This window comes from Misgurnus anguillicaudatus, chromosome 5 (genome assembly GCF_027580225.2).
Source record: "Misgurnus anguillicaudatus chromosome 5, ASM2758022v2, whole genome shotgun sequence".
Classification (NCBI taxonomy): Eukaryota; Metazoa; Chordata; class Actinopteri; order Cypriniformes; family Cobitidae; genus Misgurnus; species Misgurnus anguillicaudatus.
In genome coordinates, this window is record NC_073341.2 from 19,080,784 (window position 1) to 19,104,653 (window position 23,870).

The following is a 23,870-nucleotide window of genomic DNA, read 5'->3' on the forward strand; positions in this document are numbered from 1 at the left end:
CGGACAATCATTCATCCACCCACCTGCAGTGTACGTCCATGCGGCATGTGTTGCGCAGCTGCAAGCAATTTGGTTTGTTCTTGTCCTGGTACGAGCAGTGGGGCACGATGGTCTGTCGTCTTCTCTCGGCACAGGCCTGGTCCTTACAGGAGCAGAAGAGCAGACCGTAACTGTACTGCGTGTCGACTTTCTCGAAGAACTGACGCAGGGCCTTGTGGCAGCGCTTCCTGTTGCAGCTTTCATCCAACTTGGACTGCGTCTGCGAAGGCTGCTGCCCCTGCGCCTGTGCTCGGTTGCAGGTGGAAATGTAGTTGGATCGCTGGCGCTTGCAGTTTTCGTTCAGGTTGCAGGCTTTGGTGGCATCCAGGCAGGGATTGCACGGGCGGCTGGGATCCGAGCAATGCGGCTGGCCTTTACCAGTGCCAGAGTGTATGCCTATGAGAGAAAGACAGGAACGATCAGAAAATGCAAATGTGGGAACAATGCCAGTATCATGGGTTCGATTTCCAAGCACCTGAGCATCCTGTAGCTCAACTGATAGAGCCTTGCATTAGCAGCACAAAGGTTGTGGCTTCGATCCTCAGGGAACACACATACTAATAACAAAGTAAAGCACTTAAATCCACTGTAAGTTGCTTTGGATGAAAGCATCTAACCAATGCAAAAAATGTAAATAAGTTCAGGGAATCAGGGAAAGTAGCAAGATGACAGCCAGTGATGTCACATTTGACATTTTGATCAAAACCCCCTTTGTTTTCACAGGAATAAAGGTCATATGTGTTTTAAACAACAAAATGAGGATGGGAAGATCTAAGCAAATGTTCTTTTCAAAACCTCAATTCCACAAGTTTTATGGAAAAAAAATTGGTTTATACAGGTACACCTAAGGTTTCAATAGAGATGATCTGTCTACAAGCAATTATGTTAAAGCTTCTTTCCAGTCTGTAGCTGAGATGCTTCACAGCCTTTTAACTCTTTTTTATTTTGTAATAAAGTAAATTATGAAAATGTAAGTAAGGATTGAATAAAAACATGGCTGTGGATAATCCCATGTAATCCTGACCTTTCTCGAGGTCCTGACAAAAGAATAGCTATGAAACATTAGTGGCACCCTTTCTGAAACTAAAATATATTTAAATATATCATCTAAAACCTTACTGAAACCTTAACTCCGGAGCTTCATTTGTGCCAGAAAAAGGATTTGGATTAGGTGCATATTTTATTGAAACCACCCTCATCAAATGGCGCTAGAAAAAAGTGTGAGCTGTTTCATGAACAATCATGTGTACTCAGAATAATGTTGTCAAGGCTGTCACACACGCATGCACAAACATAAGCTGTTTGTTGAGTTCCTGTTTTGTCTCGACAGTTTAATTAATGAAGGAATGAATTTAGACACATTATTTACACATATTTATTTGCCCCTCAATGCACACAACTAGATCAAAATGCAATGGTTATCCAGTTCATGTACCAGCCAATCAAATCAAAGATGCCACACTGAAGTTCGCTCATCTAATTTGCATATTCACAAGGTGATAATTCCAACTCAAACTCACGAAAAACCGAACTATTTTATGAGGTGGTGATTTTGAATGATTTATAAGATGTGAGCTGAACATAAATGTGTGATTATAAAAAAAAAGAATCCTCACCCCTAAACCTTATTATTTTTCAAGGTCTATGTATTATGTGTGTATATATGTGTATAGATATGTGAATCGTACAATAAAATGTACAATTATGAATATTAGAAGGGAGGCACCGATATATCGGCTTATAATAGATATCGGCAGATCTGTAAAAATGATTTCAAATCAACATATTTGTTTTATGTTACTTTAACTAAACATATTAATTTAGCCCCTTATGGAACGGCTGAAATTCCTCAAGGGACCGTATTTGCTCCTCAGACGTTGCACAATAAACGTGACATCCGAATATATTCATTATAAATAGTGAATGAAAAATGAGATTCGAACGAATGTCCGGTAGTGAACTAATTGTATACACTATTTATATCGTAATTCGGTCAGAAACGTCAAGATTGTGAGAGGAATAAATCATTTTGAAATAAAAGGCTTGGATATTCCATTTCCTTGGACTTTTGGGGATTTATGAACAATTTGTTTTGGACAATTTCACCGAAGCGGATAAAGAGAAGATTTTGAAGGTAAGTAAATATCCTAAATCGGCGCTGCCCGGATTAGGTAACTAACAACTAGATTACAGTTTCATGACTGCTAAAAATCATATTATGCTTTGTCAGTGGCGGCTCCAGAGATTTTCTGATGCAGGTGCTATGGGGATGCTCAACACTTAAAGGAACACGCCCACATTTTGGGAATTTAGCTTATTCACCGTATCCCCCAGAGTTAGATAAGTCCATACATACCTCTCTCATCTCCGTGCGTGCTGTAACTCTGTCTGACGCAGCCCCCGCTAGCTTAGCTTAGCACAAAGACTGGAAATGCATGGCTCCAGCTAGTATACTGCTCCCAATAAGTGACAAAATAACGCGATCATTTTCCTATTTATGTGTTGTGATTTGTATAGTCAAACCGTGTACAAATAACAAGGTGATATGAGACACAGCGATCTTTTAACAGTATACATACTGAGAACTATATTCTCTGAAGACGAAGCACTGCCGCATGGGCGGAATGATTTGCACAACTCTGACCGAACTCTCTGCTCCTCACCAGGGGCTTCTCGTGTGCTGCGAGCAGATCACTCCGCCCATGCGGCAGTGCTTCGTCTTCAGAGAATATAGTTCTCAGTATGTATACTGTTAAAAGATCGCTGTGTCTCATATCACCTTGTTATTTGTACACGGTTTGACTATACAAATCACAACACATAAATAGGAAAATGATCGCGTTATTTTGTCACTTATTGGGAGCAGTATACTAGCTGGAGCCATGCATTTCCAGTCTTTGTGCTAAGCTAAGCTAGTGGGGGCTGCGTCAGACAGAGTTACAGCACGCACGGAGATGAGAGAGGTATGTATGGACTTATCTAACTCTGGGGGATACGGTGAATAAGCTAAATTCCCGAAATGTGGGCGTGTTCCTTTAAGAGAAGGTGCTTTAAATTTTGGGGCAATTCATTAAGGAGGTCGCATCGGACCACCCTTTATACACGCGTACGCCCGCATTAACTAGCCTATACTCGTTCCACGACTATGTAAAAGTATTCAACACAAGGGCTATAGATACAACATACATAAGCCTGCCAATGTAAACCTCTGAAAATAATATTTCACAGTTCTGTCACAGTCTAGCCCTGAATACAACGAAGCAGCAAAAGCAGCAACAGACACTGTGCACGCTACGGCTTAAAATGCTTAGATCACGAAATCACACAGCCAGTTACCAACACTAGTGATGAATCAGCATTGTTTCTATTGTTGAAGCATCTGACCATACGTGCCATTCTTCCCAGTCCCGGACATCAGATTGTTAAAAAAAACAGCCACGGAAAGTCGCGTTATAGTCACGAAAAGTTGGATTAATTTATTTGTGTCCATGGCACAACATTTTTTGTGCCTTGAGCATAAATGTATTTTTCGTATCACTTCCACAAATTTCTATAAATAGTTTCTTGTGTCCGTTGCACGACTTTTCTGTGTCATTTTATGTATTGTTTTCTCATTGTTTTTTCCTATTTTCTTACCATTGTCACTTGGGGTTGGGGTTAGAATCACTTCTGTTACATTTTTAGACACCCCAACTTTAACCCCCCCCCCCCCCCCCCCCCAATGCGAGAATAGTTTTAAAAGCAGAAGAAAAACATGTAGAAACCAATACATAAAAGTACATGCTAACCCGAACCCCAAATCTAATCCCAAGCGACAATGATTTAAAAATAAAACTATTCATAAAAAGACACGAAAAAGAAAACCGTGCCACGGACACAAAAAACTATTTATAGAAATTCATGTGACTGACACAAAAAAGACTATCGTGCATCCCCGAAGTATTAGAAAAAAGCAATAATAGAGCCACACCCCTAAAACCAGCATGTGTCGGGAAAAAGCAGATTGTCCTAAACTATAAAATTGAGATTGGACGAATTCATATGGAATAGCCACCTTGTAAAATAGTTATGAATTGCAATGAGATGTATTGGATGGATAATTCAGTCATTCATAGGGCTGTGCAAAAATATCGATACAGCTAACTATTTTGATACATTTTCCATGATAATCTATCCGTATTTCAATCTCTACTATCGATATAAAAAAAAAAAACCAGCAAATCCCTCTGTGTGCATCAAACGACCTCCTCCGCCGCTGTTGTAGTTGTCGCTGTCCAATTGTGTCATATACAACCATTCGGCCAAACCATTCGGTCTCAGAAGTTAGCGGGAGTGAGAAAATGGCAGAAAATGTAAAAACACCTGCAGCTTTCAAAGCAGACGTGTGGAAGCACTTTTTGCTCAAAAAAAAGGTAAAAAAATCTGCTCTAAGTATTGCAATGTATCGCAACATGCAACATATTGTATTGTATCGTGATACATATCGCATTGTGAGGCCCTTGCCAATACACTGAAAAAAAATGATTCATTGAATTTAATCAATTTTTTTAAGGTAAGTGGTTGCAATTAATTTATTTAAGCTACATTTAAACAAAAAAGATTAGTAAAGTAAAATAAAATATAAAACTTTTGTTTAAATGTAGCTTAAATAAATTGATTGCAACCACTTACCTTGGAAGGATTGATTAGATTCAATGAATCATTTTTTTCAGTGTACCCAGCCCTAGTCCTTCACAGTGGGAAAATGGTTTGATGCTTAAATGTGATTGTGAGTAAATTCACTCTTTCACCTTGTTCCAGGCAATCATTCACAACCAGTATTTTTTTAATAAACAATCAATAATTACATTCAAGATCAAAAGTGAAAACTAGGGTTATATATCAAGCTGTGTGACATATATAGAGGCAGATGAACGGAGCATTCAGGGCATTAGAGAGGTATCAACTTGAGACCGAGGGGAAGCTCTGGACCTCTAGAAGTCTATGAAGGTCGGCATTGATATGTTGCCCTAATGGTGTCTCTAGCCTTGATGGTTTTGGTGATTGTAGAGAGAGGGCGAGTGAGGAAGAGAGAGGGAAAACTAATAAAACCCAGCGGGTGCTGGTATAACTTTGAGAACAGATGGTTTATCAGACCCCTTGTGGAGATCGAAAGATGAATTTCATTCCGAACGAGTTTCCGTTACTTATGAATTAAGTGCTAATGATCTTAATATCTGGACTGTTTACTATAAATGAGCCAGAATATAATATTTATGTAAATAAAAACGGGAATAGGCATACAAATTACCTTGTGTTATGGCAGTGAGGGACTTTTCATTAACAACTTTGAAGATCAGAGGCATGTGATTAATAAGACATAATTTTTTACATCAGACAAATATTTTCTTATTAAAGAGAAAACACATCTTTACAGCCATATTTGTTCATTTTATGGCAATTGGGTCCTGTTTGCACCTTCAGCATCACTGATAAAAGGTAATAAGCAGGATTTCTGAGACATTCGATCATTTAATAAACACAGATTGCTTTGGAGCTCAAGTTTCACCGCAGTTAAATACAGGAGGGACCCCTGCGTACGATCGATACGATTTAGCTCAAGTGCAATCAATGAAGCCTTCCTTCCTGGTAACTTCAGTCCGTGAGCTTTTTAGGTTATAAAAAAGTTACAACAACTGCCTAACTGGGTTACTCGCGTGGACGCTAATGCTTTTGAATCTATGGAGGTTTAAAAGCATCATGTAATTGGTGCAATCTTGTTTTTCCATCATAATAATAATAGCCCTGTTATAGTTCTTGTTTTAAATACAACAAAAGCCATTTGCAACGATCTGAATATGGCTGGCAAAGGTTACCCAGATCTAAAAATACTGTGTGGTTTCAGAGTGCTTCTAAATTTGATTCAGTGGACCTGACTCACTCATTGTGTGTGTGTGTGTTTGTGAGAGAGCAATTTTAGGCATGTCTCACAGAGGAGGAAGAAGTCGTAAATGAGGTATGAAATTGGTTGGTGAGAATGTACATATAAAAGCGTGCTAAGTCTGGAGGTCAACGGATGGTGCAGTGCAGACTGCGTTCTGCATCCACAAACATATGACTGGTTAAAGATGGAGCAAACATAAACCAGAAAGAAATGGGGGATTATCTTTCTTATCTTTCAAAGACACTAGCAAGCTTTGGCAAATTTAGCTCTTTCTTCGTATCAGCCTGATAACTTCTTTGTTTGCAATATGACTGGACACTTAGACAAGATTCTAGCAAATCGGTTTGGTTTTAATTTATTTTAAAGGTTTGCAATGAGTGTTTAATTTAGGTTAGTTTGTAGAGCAGGTATGGCCTAATACCTGTAAGCTTGTAACCCAAAGGTTGCGAGTCTCACGGCGGGCAGGTTGGGACTGAGGTTGTTTCCCCACAATTGCTTAATTTTCTTGCAAAATAAAAAATACAATTGAATAACACGCAGTTTACGCAGGTTTCACTACCCACTGCCTCACTTGGATGAGTTAAATGTAGAGGTTAAATTTTGACATACTTGACAGGTCGAAATGTGACCTCTGCAGTCACGTCACTTTCATTTCATTTGTTTATGAGTTTATTTTAGATTAGGTTTATTCAATAGAAGAACAATGTCGCACACCTGTTAGTTCCGGTTAGGTGCATAGGATGAGGAGACAATGAAGTCCACCAAACATTTATAAAAAAAGGGAATATCCCGCACACAGCTTGCAAAATATTAAAAAATGTTTATTGCGACGTTTCGATCATAAGATCTTCCTCAGGCATCATATTTTTTTTTATAAAAGATTATGTTTATTCACCTTCATTTAATTATAGTATATTTACTCTTCTCTAATGCATACAGGTGCACAGAGGCGATTCTAGGGTCTATGGGGGCCCCAAGCAGAAAATTCCCTTGTGTGCAAGAAGTCTGCAAAACTTATACAATGTCCTTTGCTTAACCCACTATTCTACAGTGCAACAGTTACTGCGAAAGATACATATATACAAGTGTAATCTTAATCATAGCTTACATTATTAACATGTTTGGAGGCATACATAGCATAACGTGTTTGGAAATAATGACAGCAGAGACATATTTTCTACATTATACAATGATTCATAACTTATTTTTACAAGAATATTTTTACAAGAATATTGTAAGAAACCAGTCATTTTATGAAGTTACTAAATAATTTTAGTCATAGTTACTGCTAACTGTTATGTAAGTTAGTGTCCTAGTTAAATATTAGTAATTAATTTCATATATCTGAAAATACAGAACAGTATAACACATAAGTTACATCTGTTGATTTTCTCAGCAACAATGCAATTCTATAGACTGGACAAGAGGCTTTCCTGAGATTTGTTTGATAATGTTTGAGACCTGACAGGGTGAGGATGTAGTTTGTCTTACATCCCTTAAACTCATCATCTCTCCTTTCTTCTTCCCTTTCCCTGCTTTGCACAAAACATTTCTGATGTACATCTACAGAAGCCAATAGTGATCGAGTCAAAATAAGATAAGCATTGTTATTTAGAAACTTCCTTTAGTTTCGTCATGTTTTCATAAGCTAACTCACTCGCGTGGTGCCTTTTGATTGCGGTTGTGCGCGAATGAACGCAAAGACGCTCGCGGACATGAATAAGTGCGTGCACGCGTGATTGCGACTGCTTTGTCGCTTTTACAAGCGTAAATCTTGGTAACTACATTGCATATAGATCCGTTTTTGCCGCGATAGTCTTTGTAAAGGATTGAAATAGTTAACTGATAAAATTTAAAATTGAGATTCATTTACACTTGGGCAAGTGCCTGAGTGGAGCTGGACCGGACACATTAAACTACATGTGCGTAAGAGGGCTGCTCACTTTAGCGCCTTTTTGCGGTCAAATTGTTTTAAATCACTTGAGTGTTAGCATTTGCAAGCCTTTGAAACATGTGCAAATGATAAACCTTTCCTATTTAAATTTGCGTATTAATATGGCAATCACATGCGAGCCAAACCGTGGGTCGTGATCCTACTGAACGATACAACGTCACCCATTCGCTACGTTCATTTTCAAAACAGGCAATTTATCCACCTGGGTTGGATTTTGACTGGGCTAAGCCATGTCAATCAACATTCCATCCAATCGGAATTTTGATATGCAGTCATGTTGATTATCTATTTTCATCTACCGGGTGTAGCTGGCCATCCGAGAAACAAACTCGGGGGCCCTCTAGTGGCTCGGGGCTCCAAGCAGTTGCCTGCCTTGCCTGTTGACAAGGTGCGCCTCTGCAGGTGCAAAAGGTCATAGCTTTGGTTCCCAGAAAACACATATACTGATAAAACGTATAATTTAAATGCATGGGAAGTCGCTTTGAGTAAAAGTAGGCTACCTTCCAAATGCATAAATGTGCATTTTAAATTGAATTTACTTGCAATAAATGCTACATTGAATATACAGTAATATGGCATCCAATTACAACCTACAGACAATCACTTTCACAGTTAGTATGATAATAATACCATGCAATGTATATATTTTATAAGCTTTTGTTTATCCTTGTCTCTATTGCCTGCACTGAACGGGCTTTGCACTTATGCAAACTTGTGAACAGCACTTAACAAATTAAATGTCATTGAAATCAGAGAAAAATATTAAATCCTTAATTACATTTTGTTATGCAGAGGCTTATTTAATCATTTATTTACAAATAATAATTTAAGTTTTTTTTTTCAGTCAGCCTGAAAGTTATAGGGTGCCATGTAATTACCAGTAAGATTGTGACAATTGCCAGAAATTGTGATAAAAAATACCCAATAAAAAAGCTTGCAGCTCACAATTTCTCTCTGATCCCTAATGAAAAATCCAGCAAAGACCAGCATAAGCTGGTAGCTGGTTTTAGCTGGTCTAAGCTGGTCCTCCCAGCCTGGCAAAGCTTGTCAAGCTGGTAGGTCAGCTGGTCTTCCAGCATGACCAGCTAAGTCCAGCTATACCAGCTTAAAAAGTGACCAAAACACAGCTAGACCAGCTTACTACACCAGCAATACAAGCTAAAACCAAGCTGGGAGACCAGCTAAAACCAGCTTGTCTTAGCTGGATTTTTCAGTAGGGATAACCTCTATAATGTGAATTATGTAAGTTTGTTATGCATAAAGGATATTTTAATGTGCAAATACACCAGAGAATACCTACTATTCTGTCCATTTGCAGGTCCGTAACATGTGAATAATGAGTATGTGTGTTGTTTACGGCTAAAGGGACAGCAGGTTTAGTCGAGGTTATTCACACAGCTCTTGGCCTGGGCTGTTGATTACAATTAGGAGGAGTGTCACAGTTTAGATGTAATCTCATCTGTGGTGCATCTTTAGCTTCTACTGTCGCTGTTAGGAGAATGGAAAGCTTTCTTCTAATTTCTCATTATTTCTTTCTATTATAATACTTATTTGGAGAGAGAGAGAGAAAGGGATATAGAGAGAGAGAGCTGTTTTAAAAATATAATGATTGGCCCTATACCTCGCTGCAAATGTTGCCTTCATGCACTATCCATACCGGTCAACCCTCCCGTTTTTCCAGAGATTCTCCTATTTTTTACCATTATATCCCGCTATCTTCCTGTTTAAATATTTTCTTGTATTTCTCTCGTATTTTAAATCTTTCTAGAAAAAAATCCCACTGGGCTTATTTGATATGTTTGCTACATTCACCGCCGGAAAAGCACATTCACCCACTCCCGTGTATACAAACTCACACATTTGGATGTGTGAGCCATACGTGGCAGTGTGCAGGGCATTCTTTGTAACTTTGCGTGTTAGGAAACACTGTTGTTTGTGCTTAACTGTCATGTAAAATCAATCACACTGGTTAAGCTTACAAATACACTCCTCAGAGGGTGTTAAGAAATGCAATGTCTGCGATCTGTGTGACTAGTGGGTTGTCCTATTAACTAATTTTTTAGTTAAAATAAAATATTTGTTTTCATCCGATTTTCTAAAACTCAATAGTAACAAAAATGAAATTCTGTTTAATTGGTACTAAACATAGTCTGGCAAAATCTGAAAGTTCCTCTAGAATTATTGATGATTCTATTGTAAAACAATCTTCCCAGGATAAAAGCCTTGGTGTTGTGTTTGAGAGCATCTTATCTTTTTAAGCCCACATTAATATATATAGTTTATTTTTATTTACAGAACCAGTGTTGGGGAAAGTTACTTTTAAAAGTAAAGCATTACAATATTAAGTTACTCCACCAAAAAGTAACTTATTGCGTTACTTAGTTACTTTTCACGAAAGCAAAACTTGCGTTACATAATTTATTCATTTAGCGTTACTTTTGTGTTACTTTTTCTTACTTGATCTCTTTCATCTCAGTTTGTGACTCAAACTGTTCCCACACAGGCACACATGCATACAATGCGTAATTATACGTGACTATGTTCAGTTTAATTCAGTACATTTTTTTATCTAATTAATTAAACTGAAAAGTAACTCCCATAACATTTTTTAAAAAGTAACTCAAATATTAATGTGTAAATGTATAAAGTAATGCGTTACTTTACTCATTACTTCAGAAAAGTAATATTATTACATAATGCACATTACTTTTAATGCATTACCCCAACACTGTACAGAACATCAATCATCTCCGTCGTTCATTGACAATGAATAGTGCCGCCACTCTTGTCCATGCCTTGGTCACGTCACGGTGAAAAATTGCAATTTTATTCGTTCCTACCTTCCAAAATCATCCATAAATTGCAGCTGGTCCAGAATTCAGCTGCACAATAATTTCCAGAACTCCTTCTATGGAGCACATTACCCTGTTCTCTACCATCTCCATTGGCTTCCTGTTAAATACCAAATCGATTTAAAAAATTTCTCAATAATCTGTCCTCATCTTACCTGTCTAAGCTTCTACAACATTACATTCTTTCATGTTCCTTTAGATCTTCTTTTTCTTCTTTGTTAGTTCAACCTTGTGTGCATTTGAGCGATATGGCCTCAAAGGCTTTTATGCTGCCTCTTTCCTGTGGAATGATGTCCCCCAAGACATCCGAAATAGCAACATTGTTCATATTTTTCAATATCAACTCAAAACTTACTTATTTGGAAAGGCTTATTTATGATAATACATGTGTTGAGTAGATGTTTTTTTTTTATTATTATGTCTTACTATACACTTTAGTTGTTTACTGAACACTGAAAAAACTTATTTATTCAATTTACTCAACTTTTAAGGTAAGTGGTTGCAATCAATTTATTTAAGCTACATTTAAACAAAAGTTTTTGTTCTGTTTTGTTTTTCTAACCTTAAAAAAATAGAGTAGATTGAATGATTTTTTTTCCAGTGTATTTATGATGTTTTAAGATTATCTGTAAGGTGACCCTTGAGTGTCATAAAAGGCGACTATAAATAAATAGTCGAATTCTTATTCTTATTATTGTGACAATGGTTTTGATATCAGGTAATTTAAGAGTGCAATTAAACTTACATTTAAGTTATACACTGAAAATATTAATAACTCTCTTCTAAAAAAAAGTATAATAATGTATTTTTAACATATTACTATAAAAAAATATTTTGGTGGTTCCTGAAATAGATTATACCCTTTTTAGTGGGCGACGGAATAAAAAAGTTTGGAAAACAACTGGAGGGGAGTTAGGGCCAATCCCCTTCCCCTTTGTCTTCGTCTTCCCCTTGCCCCTCGAGTGAAGGGGAAGGGGTAAGACAGATCGTTCCTCTAAAAAATTAGACACCACTCGATTACCGTTTGCGTCACTTTCCCTTGTCGCTACCTGGCTGCTACATCAACAGACAAGCTTTGACATAAACAAAGAAGATGCCATTGTCTCAGGTTGTGGTATCGATTTTCCTGAGCTGAGCTCAACAAATAGTGCATAACTTAGCTGCTAGCTAGCGGCTTAACTAGCGATTCAAAACAAAAACATTATAATTAAAACTGCTTGAACATTTTATTAAAAGTATCATAAAACATGAGTACCATAATATAATCTCAATGAAACTGCTGAAAATAACATTACTTTCATTTGTACGACTCCTTGACAGATCGACGTTCAGCCATAAAAAAATCTTGATGCTGGCTCTACTGAGAAATTCCTACATTAACGTTTACCCCTCTCTTTCAAGTGTGGTCCTTATCCCCCTCGTTTCAAGGGCTATGTATCCCTACACTTGGCCCTAGCCCTTGATCAAACTGAGAATTGAGATGCCACTTCGCCTCACATGAACCCGCAAAACCGAGGGGTAGGGGTAAGGGGTAAGACAGAGAAATGTTGGGGTTGGGAAATTTCTGAGGGGCAACCTCTCTGATGAAGCCAATATGGAAATGATTGAAACTGCAGTTCATCTAATGGCCACTAGAGGCTCCAAAAGGGAGTCAATTCCCATAGACCCCCATGTTAAAACGCCCATTTTTACAGTAGAAAATAATATGTTTACAGCCTGGTACAAAAAATATTTTGGTCTATATAGCTAATTTTTCCCTTCAAGACAACTGTGAGGGGGGTGATTTTTTTTAACTCATCCGTTTAAATTATATTGAGCCTTAACTCTTTCACCGCCAGCGTTTTTTTAAAAAGTTGCCAGCCAGCGTTTTTCATGATTTTCACAAAAGTTTAATGCCTTCCAGAAAAGGATCTTCTTCAAATATATAAACATACAATATACCAAATGAAAGAACAGACCCTCTGCTTTCAAACAAAAAAATCTGTTTCATCCTACAGCCTTCAGCAGTTCTTTTGTAATCAGCTTTTGAATATGGGTAGGTTTCTGCAAAAACACCACATTTTGAGCAAAAAGCAGAGATAATTCCATTTTTGTGACAGACTTTTCATAGAGATCCCATTCAGAGCGATCTTTAAAACAGACACGGACATGCAGCAGCTTGCCATAGGGCAATACTTCCGGTTTTAAAAATAATAGCGGTATTGCGGAAAGACGGAAATACTCGTCATTGGCGGGGAAGCGTTTTCTCTTGATTGACAAGATATCTCGTCAATGGCGGGGAAAGAGTTAAAGGTCTGCATAATTAAAGGCGTGGCCACTTGAGTGACGGTTGAACAGCCACTGCTGTCACTAGAGTCGAGCTAAGCGGGCGTGGTTTCAAGTAACTAGTCACCTCAGCTTCACCCACATCCCGCCTTTCTATCCATTTTCGGATATCCGTGAGTGATGTGCTGTGATGCGGGGCCACGATGGCGACGACAGGCACTGCCTACTTTAAGCCTTAAAAAACGATCTTCAGAAACCTATGGGTGACGTCACGGACACTACATCCATCTGTTTTACAGTCTATGTAAATTTCCCTTATTTTCAAAGTGTTTTTGTGATTTCTACATAAAATCATCCTACATAATATAAAGAATATTCTATATAAAAATAACCTTGATATCTTGATTATTGACTGAGTGAGGCATGTCAAAGATTGAAATCATTATGCAATTAACAGGTGGATCAAACCTGAATGCTTTTTATTATATTCATATTTTATTTTATTTTATATTATAATATTATGAGTATCTCTAACATTAATGTAAACATGATGATGAAAACGGAATTTTGTTTGAATGCATGTTAATTTGTCTGCAAAGAAAATTACAAATAGATACTAGCGAACATAAATGTATACTGCATTACTGAAATGGCAAGCACTAGCAGGGTTACTTTTTTAACCCAATCTGTTGTGTTGTACTTTATCTAACGCTGAGTTATTTTAACACAGCATGTCGTCAAGTATAACCATTCTATGGGTTAATTTAACCCAGTGGCTGGGTTTGTCCATTTTTTACGCAACGTCTGGTTAAGATAAATCCAGCATTTTTAGAATGTATTATAATGAATAACTTTAACTAATGACTAAGTATCCCCTTATGACTTCACAAAACTCAGATATTCAGGTATTGCTGTTATCTCAGAGTTTTCCATCCATAATTATGACTTATGAGTGGCAGTTCAAGTGAAACATCCAAGGTGAAAACGCTTATATACAGTAATAACTCTTGAACGCATGTGAAAGCAGCATTATTTGCAAGGTGCTTATTTGGTGACAAGTCCCATAAGTTTTTAACTTGGTTACTAAAACAGATTCATACAACAATTCAAGCCAAAATAAGCCACAGTAAAGGCTAGAATAATTAGGAACTATCGATTTTTGTAATACAACCTAAAAACTCTTTCAAACTTTAACCTTCAAAACAAAATACAAAGCCACCATCTTGCTATTGCTTTAAAAATCAATGTCTATAAACTATTTGTCTGTATAACAGCAACTATATCTCATTCCCTGCTGACAGGGATGCCACATGGTAAACAGAGTCTCATTACATTTCTCCCTATATAAACCAAACAATGAAGTATACATTCCAAATGTGCTTTTACAGTTAATATAGAAGGCAGTAAAGTAAGAAACAAAAACAATATATGTGCAAGATAATCAGAATACAATAGGAATGTTTCGAGATTGTTTTTCCTTTGAAGGAAGAGGGAATATGGAGGGAATATGGCACAAAATGATAATTGAATTCGTCTTAGTAAATGAGTGTTGGGTTTTATGCTATAGCTTGTAAAAAATAAATATATGTGCATGTTTTAACACTTAGAATTATAATTTCCTAGAAATGTATCACATTAAAGAATTTCCTCAGCCACTTTACAGCATTTACAAGCATGCCATTGCGTATATGTGCATGCTAGAGCTTTACCACGTGTAAATACATATAGATAAATAAATGTTTTACAGTTTTTGAGCACATTTAGCAGGCACTTTTATCCAAAGCAATTTACAGTGCATGCAAGGGCTTTCTCATTTATGCATAGCACGACCTTGGAATTGCTTGCGCTCCAATGCTCCAAGCAAGCCATGGGAACACATATTTGTTGAACATATTAAGTGTTTCTTGCTAATTTTAGAAATCGATAGCAACCTCGCAATGCAGGTGTGAAGACCTCAATGCTATCATCGGCCCTGCATGCCGTCTAACAGCATCGCCGCATGCTATCTCTTCACCCCCAAGCGCTTAGCCAGCAAATACACCAAATCATTTTCAATGCGGATTTATAATACAGAACAAGCTTGCGGAGATATGGCCACAATGAATCCCGAACATTAAAGTATTTGAACTTCATAATTATTTTATATGACTTTAATGACAGACAGCCCTATTTCAATTTCTTGTTTATATCGGCCATTGTGCATGAGCTACAGGACATTATGATAAAATCAAAACACTGAGAGTCATTCTCTCACCCATTTATTGCTCTTCTTACTTGTGTGCACGTTGTGCAAATACGGGTGTGTATTGCGGGTGGCTTTGTTTATGGGTGCAGGTAGGCGCTGCGTGTTCTGAATATGAAAGGAAAACTCATAAACTCTTGCTTTTATTACTTTCACCGTTATTAGCTTCTTTCTTTCTTTGGACTGTTGTGACAGTAATGGCTGGCCATGACTATAAGAGTGGACCCTTTATTACAGCACAGAGGAAAAAATCAACATACTTTGCAGGGATGCTAAAAGTGAGGAATGAGATGGCTATCGTTCAAACTGTCAGTCCAAATGTTGTTTATTGGCACAAATGATTTGATCAGGAGTTATAGTGTACATCCAAAATGCGAATATTAGATGTAATTCAAAACGGATGTTAAGAGCTGTGCCGCTCTGGGTAAAAACAGAATAAGTAAAAATACATTTAGCTAATATAAATATTGAGTTTGATTATGCAAACTAAGACTAAAAGGCCATTTCTGAAGTGGTTTCTCCTAGTGACCACTGAGGATTAAGTGGCTCTAAACAGTCTCTTTTTGCTTAATGTAAATTGCAGTCAGTATGCATTTATTCTGTGCATTGATTAGCATAAAAACTTTATTATCTTCAGTAGCAGGACACTGTTTTTTTATAAATGTGCACGGCATACAGAATTATCAGAATCGTGTAATGGGCATTCCCATGTTGTACATGAAGATCCATACATTACTCAATTTATTGATTTGTGATTTATTAGTTCATGCTTGTATAAGCTCGGGTGGTGGATCTAGTACCATTTTGCAGTCTTGTTATTGTTTTGCAAAGGGGTGGGGGAGCAGCGTTATTTAGACATTTGAAAATAAATTTTGGTGATGCAGGTGCAATATTGGTACCTTATTCTCATCTTGTCTAGGATTTTCAAAGCTCGTTTATAAAGACATTCAATAGACTTAACGGATGACTGGTGAGCTTGGGACCATGTGGTCAAGCCATACGATATCTGTGAGAAAATTATAGAGTTAATAAAAAAGCACAGTCAAGAGTCAAGCTGTTATTATCATCCTTAAAACAGCCCAAGTTGGCCTTAATGGTTTTACTGATTTTCTTGATATGACTTTTAAAATTCAACTGATAGTCTATAATTATTCCCAGATACTTTACTTCAGATACTTGGTCAATAAGCTTTTTAATGGAAAAGCAGACAGAGTTTGTTTTTTAGCATTTAAAATTAAACAAGATGAGACCAGCAAAGATGATATGTTGTCTAAGTAGGCATTCAGTTTATCAGCCACAGAATTACCGGTATTACCAGATGCATACACCACTGTCTATAGACCTACATCTGGACATACATCTGGCAAATCATTAATGTAGAGACTAAAAGTATAGGTCCCAGCACAGTGCCCTGAGGGATCCCTGTTTCAATTTTGAGAACGGTGGATCTCAAATTATTAATTATAAAACGGGCAGTTCTGGTTCTTCATTCTGATTGGTTAAAACGTGTTTTAAGTCGTGATAAAATACCCCGGTAAACCCACGGTTCAAACCGCATTACATAAGTATCACTGCGCCACTGTTGCTGCGTACTGATTTATGAAAATAAACACCACAGTCTTTAATCATATTTTTAATTTACTACAATTGCGCAATTAATGGCGATATCCAGATAAATGTCAATTAATATTGTTGAGTCATCTCGTCAATAAAGAGAAAACGTTCCCTGAGAAGTTTCTACCTCACATTCATATTTCCGCTTTTATCCACTGGGTGGCGATCTTACCCAACTTAAACACTGACGCATTCACTCAACACTAAAACACCATGTGCTCTGAATCTGATCTCTTACAAAAGTTATTCACAAAAATTGAATTATCTCCGCTTTTAGCTGAAAATTTGAGAGGTGATAAGAGAACAATGAAGGTAGGATGAAACAGGGTTTTTTAAAGCGGATGGTCTCTTCTTTCATTTGATATTTTATGTTTATTTAAAGAAGATAATTTTTTCTGTAAGGCATTTAACTAAAACTAGGTGGCAACTTTAAAAAAAAAACGCTGACGGGGAAAGAGTTAAGCATACTTCCACGCATATTTGATCATCACTTCAACAGTTGCACGATATAAATGTTAATGTATAAATTAAATGAATGTTGATTTATAAAAATAAACACCAGAGTCAAATCATATTTTTATTGTGTCTTCGCTGCGTCTGTGTTGGTTGGGAACTGCGCTCTGTTGCAGACACACTTGATTCTGAGAAACTACTTTGTTTGGTGGAAGAGTAATATTTGTACTAATATAATTACAACTTATTTGTGTTTTATTTTATGAAATCCTGCTTTGCATTTGAAGTAACCGTTTTATAAAAGCAATAAGCCCCGCGAAGCCGTGGTGTTACAGTGCATTTTATAACAGCTAAGGGGGTTTGATAACGCCTCTTAGCTGTTATGAAATGCTCTGGTAACCCACGGCTTCTTGGGACTTATTGCTTTATTATAACACATTGTTTACGGCCTTTTAAATGTGATTCAAACCAAAACAGTGACTGTTTGGATAAATTGACCTTAGCTAATTTGGAAATTAAGAAATCTTATGGTTTACTGTATCAAATGCCGATTTTAGATTTAGAAATACTGTCCCTTACGAAAGGAAAATATATTTACCAATATATTACTTGAAATATATTGTAATATATCGCAATATATTATTTTACTTTCCATTTTCCAATATATTATACATTGGCAATACATGGAATAATATATTGATGGTACATATATTCTATATATGTGTAATATATTGCAGTATATTGCAAAATATACAAATTATTGCCACTTTCAATATATTGTACATGGATATAATATATGTGTTTATATATTTAAAAATATATGCAATATTATATTTATAAATATCTGCAATATTGTATTTTGATTTATATGCGAAAATGTATTAACAATATATGTAGAGATATAGTTTCACATATATGTTTACTATATGGTAGAATATATTTCAAATATATGTACAACTATATGGAAATATATATGTAGATATGTGTTCGATATCTTGTGGAATACATTTTACATATATGTAAAATTAGATGGAAAATATGTGAAATATATGTGCATATATGGGAACATGTATTAACAATATATGTACAGATATAGTGTCACATGTATGTTTACTATATGGTAGAATATATTTCAAATATATGTACAACTATATGGAAATATATATGTAGATATGTGTTTGATATATTGTGGAATACATTTTGCATATATTTAAAATTAGATGGAAATATATGTACATATTTATTGTAAATGTATGCACAATATGTGTACATATATGAGAACATGCACATCCAATGTATGAATATATTTGGGATATATACAGTATATGTACATGAAACATCTAAAATATATAAATACTTAAATATGCAACCTGCAATATACAAACATTTACACCACATATTAACACAGACTGATGGGTAATCTATCAAAAGCCACCTTTATTTTCTTTTAATCAGGCACAGATACTAAACCCAATTTGAGGTACAGAGCTCTATAGGCCTATTAAAACCACAAGAGGTTTTGCATATGGTCAGTCAAAGGAAATGTGATTGGCTTTACATTACATTACATAAATGTGTTGCATTGCATTTACATAAATTACATTTTAAAAGAGTGCCATTAAACAAGAAATATACAAAATATAAATTAAAGCAACTTAAATTACCAATGTCCATTTCAAAATTTCAGCAGTGCCATTATACAATATAAAGACAATATCAATAAAGACAATATCAATAAACAAAATGCACAGACAATAATGAACAAATAAATAATAAACAAACTTTCAAGAAGTTTTGGGAACCATGAAAAAGCACAAAAAAATTGCCAAAAGAACAGTCCATTATCCTGGTTAGGAGTCCACCTTGGTTCTTCACTGATGTAAACCACTTACATACCCATGCTTTTGCTCTTCACCTGGTGTCTTAATGCCATTAGCTAGCAGATTCTACTGTTGATAGATTTTCTGACATCAGCTTCCTTGGCCTTATAGGAAACGGTTTTAAAACAGCATCTGTGGAGCAGAACAACAAGTTGTTCACAAAAATCTCTCAGAGATGCAATAAAAAACTGAAAAGCACCAGCTCTGAAAACTATATACCTTTTAAAACTTGAAGTTTCCTTGGAGCCTGCTGACATCAGCCTTCTTCTTCTTCTTCTTGAGTTTTACTGGCAGTTGGCAAACAACTTTTAGTGGCATTACCGCCACCTACTGATTAGGAGTGTGGGTCAGGATCATAGGTCAGGACCTATCTATCAGCCTCCTTGTTGCTGGTGTCTGTTACGCATCCTGTCCTCTCTTCGCACCTGAATCTCAGCTTCCTACTCAAGCATTATATATATATATATATATATATATATATATATATATATATATATATATATATATATATATATATATATATATATATATATATATATAAAATATAGTGCCATTTTTGTTCTTGAATGCAATATATTTTGTCTCATATATACATGTATGGTCTATGCATATATTGCAATATATCAAAGCATATAAAGACAAACTATTACATGTAAAAAATATAGTGCCCTTTTTGTTCTTGAATGCAATATATTTTGTCTCATATATACATGTATGGTCTATGCATATATTGCAATATATCAAAGCATATAAAGACAAACTATTACATGTAAAAAAATATAGTGCCCTTTTTGTTCTTGAATGCAATATATTTTGTCTCATATATACATGTATGGTCTATGCATATATTACAATATATCAAAGCATATAAAGACAAACTATTACATGTAAAAAATATAGTGCCCTTTTTGTTCTTGATTGCAATATATTTTGTATCATATATACATGTATGTTTCATGCATATATTTCAATATATTGGAAAATATAAATATTAAATCCCATATATGGGAATATGTTGCCTAATATATTACATGATATTTTCCGATATACTGCAATATATTTTTGTTTCGTAAGGGCGTGCCTACTACATTTCCTTTGTCAAGTGATTGTTTGATATTTTCCGTAAATAAACAAATAGCAGATTCTGTTGAATGGTTCTGCCTGAATCCAATTGACAGAGAACTCAAAGTAATGGTTTGTCTCAAGTGCATAAGTTGTTCTGGACAATCTTCTCCAGGACTTTAGAAAAAACTAGTAGAAGACTAATAGGTCTATAATTACAAGACATTTTTTCATCTCCAGATTTAACCAAAAGCAAACGTGTTACCAAAGCATATCACCCATCTGGGAATTGCTCAGATTTAATGAAAATATTAATAGGATTGGTTAGAGGCTGGACCAAAATGCTACAATATATTTTTTTGGAAAAGCTGTCTAGATTATAAATATCTTTTAAAAAGGTGGTGTTTAGGTCCTGTATACCACCAACTGCCGTAAACAACTTTTTCCTTTACAGAAATGATGTAAATACTCATAAAATGGCAAGATTTCAACTCCCAATATGAGAGGTGAGAAAAGAAAAGATGTTTTTTCAAAGACCAAAAGTGCCCAAAAGGTTTAATCTCATTTATATTTCTCAACTCGCTACGTTTTTTAAATGACGAAAAAAAGACGATGGCTCATTCTTTTGGAAAGCACTTCTTTTGCCGGGCTTGAGGGATTTGTCAAAAGAAATGAGAAAGAAAGCGAACGAGGACAAGAGCAGATTCTTCTCTTAATAGAGTCTTCAGAAGCACCTGAAATGACCCATGAAAGAGTCTGATGTCAAATCGTAAAAAGTTGTGTCATATTCCAGGCAGACACATTTTTCACCCTGGCCTGAAATCTATCAAACTAAAGACAGAGTGAAAAGTGTGAAGCTGGTGCACTAATAATAAGTACACTGCATTTCCTCAGTGAGGAATTTTTTACGGGTGTATTCAACACAACAACCAAGCGTAATTCATGGCATTATGGGAGCTATATATGAAAACGACTCTCTTCATCTGAATCATTTAGCAGTAATCTTACACTCAGGGTTTGCTTGGCTAAAGCATCTGGTTATTGGGCCATTAACACGATTAGTTAATGGATGAGTTTTCCGCACTGGATGGAAAATCCCAGAAATCTTAAAATGAATATCTCCCTTATGATTCATAAAAAAAGCTTCCTACAAGTTTATGAAACACACATTTTGCGATCCACTTACACTGTACAGTACATAAACATACATACTTATATATAAAGTATATGAGTATACACCTGTTGGTAGTCTCAATCTTGTCCCATGCAGTCAACTGGTGCAATAAAATGCAGTTTTTATGATGAAGTACAGCACACGACTAATATTACTATCCAATTACTGACCGCAAAGAAACTCTAGCCACACACACTTTTGACTCCAGTGATGGATGAACCCTGGGTTGGGTATCAAGGCAACCCAAGCGCTAAAGGATCACAATGAATGTTTCCACGTCCTAAATACAGCACACAGGCAGATCGGAAGAGATTCCCGTCAAGGAGCAGATCTGAGCCGTGAGGGTCTGCCGGTTTATCCTCAATATGTCAGTGTTAGTGCTGCGGTCCGCTTGTTCTTCACACCCTTGTAGTAAATGACCAAACACAGGCGGTCTAGAATAATGACTTGGGCTGTCACATCAAATCAAGAAGTGTCAATGCAATCTGTGAAGGGTGCAAGTGAGATGCATTGAGAGGCAACACGGGTCACATTTTTTCAAAGATATTTGGATGATTGCAGGAATGAGTATCATAGGGTATCGTTTAATGCTTCGCCTTCTGTGTTGTCATATCAAATTAACTGAAGATGTGACAACCATAACAGCACATATAAATACCACTCTGTGTAATTGTACGAATTCCGCTGTTTGTGTTTGCACATTCCCCAGCTGTACTGTTTATTTTATGCAAAGAAAGAAGAAAAATATGCAATCTCCAAACATCAGCTCACAGCAGGCTTTGAAGACACAAAAATGGTATTATACAACAAATTGGCAAGAAGATGGATCTGGCAACCCGGTTGAATGCACTATTTTCTGTAGTGTGCCTGAGATTTGTCATTCCCTTGCTATTTTTTTTAGATCAGAATAAAAATGAGTTATTCGGGTTGTTCCAGGCTCTGTGAGGGTCTGATAATGGATTGGAGGCAATATTTCTGTCCTCTTCCGTCTACAATGACTGCTGTCGGTGAATTAAACATTAAACTTAACTCGTGCCAAAGTGACAAATGCCTAGAAGTGGTTTTTTTCACTGAATTGATCACTTTTCTTTTTGTCTAGAACCGAAAAGGACTCCTTTATTTTCATACGGCTATTGATAGAAAAAGTAGAAGGAAGTAACCATTCTTATACATTTTAGCTGGTCTGTACTGTTATTGTTTGATAACAAAGTATGTTTTATTTTCTGAACCTTGTGAATTTTATGTAAATTTCATTCCTATAATATGAACCAGTATACAGCCTCAACAACCACATACAGTACATTGTGTACATAATGTGTAGTGTGCAGTACATGATACATAATGCACCAAAATATAATGAAAACATTGATGTTTACCTGAGATGATTGATGCCAGGCGAAATGCATCTGAGTTGCGATGAGGAGTCATTGGTTCATAAGGAGACGGCTCATAAAAGTCCTCACCTAAAAAGACAAAACAATCATTAAAATGTATGGTATTGTTTAGTAATGTACAGTTTTACAGCATTACTCTTAAAGGGGTCATGACATTAGGAATTAAATTTACCCAGAACTTTAACATGTTATCATTAATACACCCTGAAAGTTTCATAAACACCATCCTGATCAGTAACGAAAGCATTTATGTAACCATCACACGACATAAAAGCAAATGTAAAAATGTCTGGATTAGTGACGTCACTACTTTTTATTTTTTAACCCATTCATTTGATCTGCCCCAGAGAAAGACACAGAACATTATCATATTGTTGGCTCCGTGCACTGGCATTCAGTCAGAGGAGCGACTCAGATGGATCTGAAGGAGTAGTTGTTTACAAACATGATAAGATGGTAATAACAGTATTGTGATGTCAGACAAATACTGTGCTGTTGCTGGCTATGGAAAACGTCTTGGTTACATATGTAACTCTCGTTCCATGATGGAAGTGAATGGAGACGTCACGTCGTGAACGATGTATTGGGAACGTGTTTTGTTGGACCAATCAACTTCGAGAAACTTGTAAAATGCCAAAGTACGTCTAAAGGACACCCGATTTCTCACAACATATGCAGACCATAGAAACAGACAGATGACTTGCTGATTTGTCCTACGTTTATATAAAAAAATCTGATTTATTCTGAACTAGATGAACATTTATCTCATGACGCCAAATGTGCCATGATTAATGTTATTTATTTGATGTTTATGCCAAAAAGTGCACTTACAATTTTAAATTGTTAGGTAATGACTTGAGTTACTGGGATCTGTTCTGAGTTTATGGGAAACCAGTAGAAAATCTGTGGTAGTGTCATAGAGATGTATTTGTGAAATGTATGTGTGAAATATTTCATTCCATTTTATCTCTAGTTTGTACTTTGTTTACATTTGACTCATGCTGTGTGATCTTGTCAC

At 36.1% G+C, this 23,870-nt stretch overlaps 1 protein-coding gene across 2 annotated transcripts in view; it reads right to left on the reverse strand.

Moving 5' to 3' along the window:
- gfra2a (GDNF family receptor alpha 2a) overlaps positions 1-23,870 on the reverse strand; it is a 118,727-nt gene that overhangs the window by 52,279 nt on the left and 42,578 nt on the right. For both annotated transcript variants that reach the window (XM_055168121.2, XM_073867679.1), the window contains exons 3-4: positions 22,835-22,921; positions 24-435 (exon numbers count right to left, since the gene is read on the reverse strand). In XM_055168121.2, coding sequence (XP_055024096.2) covers positions 24-435; positions 22,835-22,921 — 499 coding nt within the window. The remainder of the gene's footprint in view (positions 1-23; positions 436-22,834; positions 22,922-23,870) is intronic.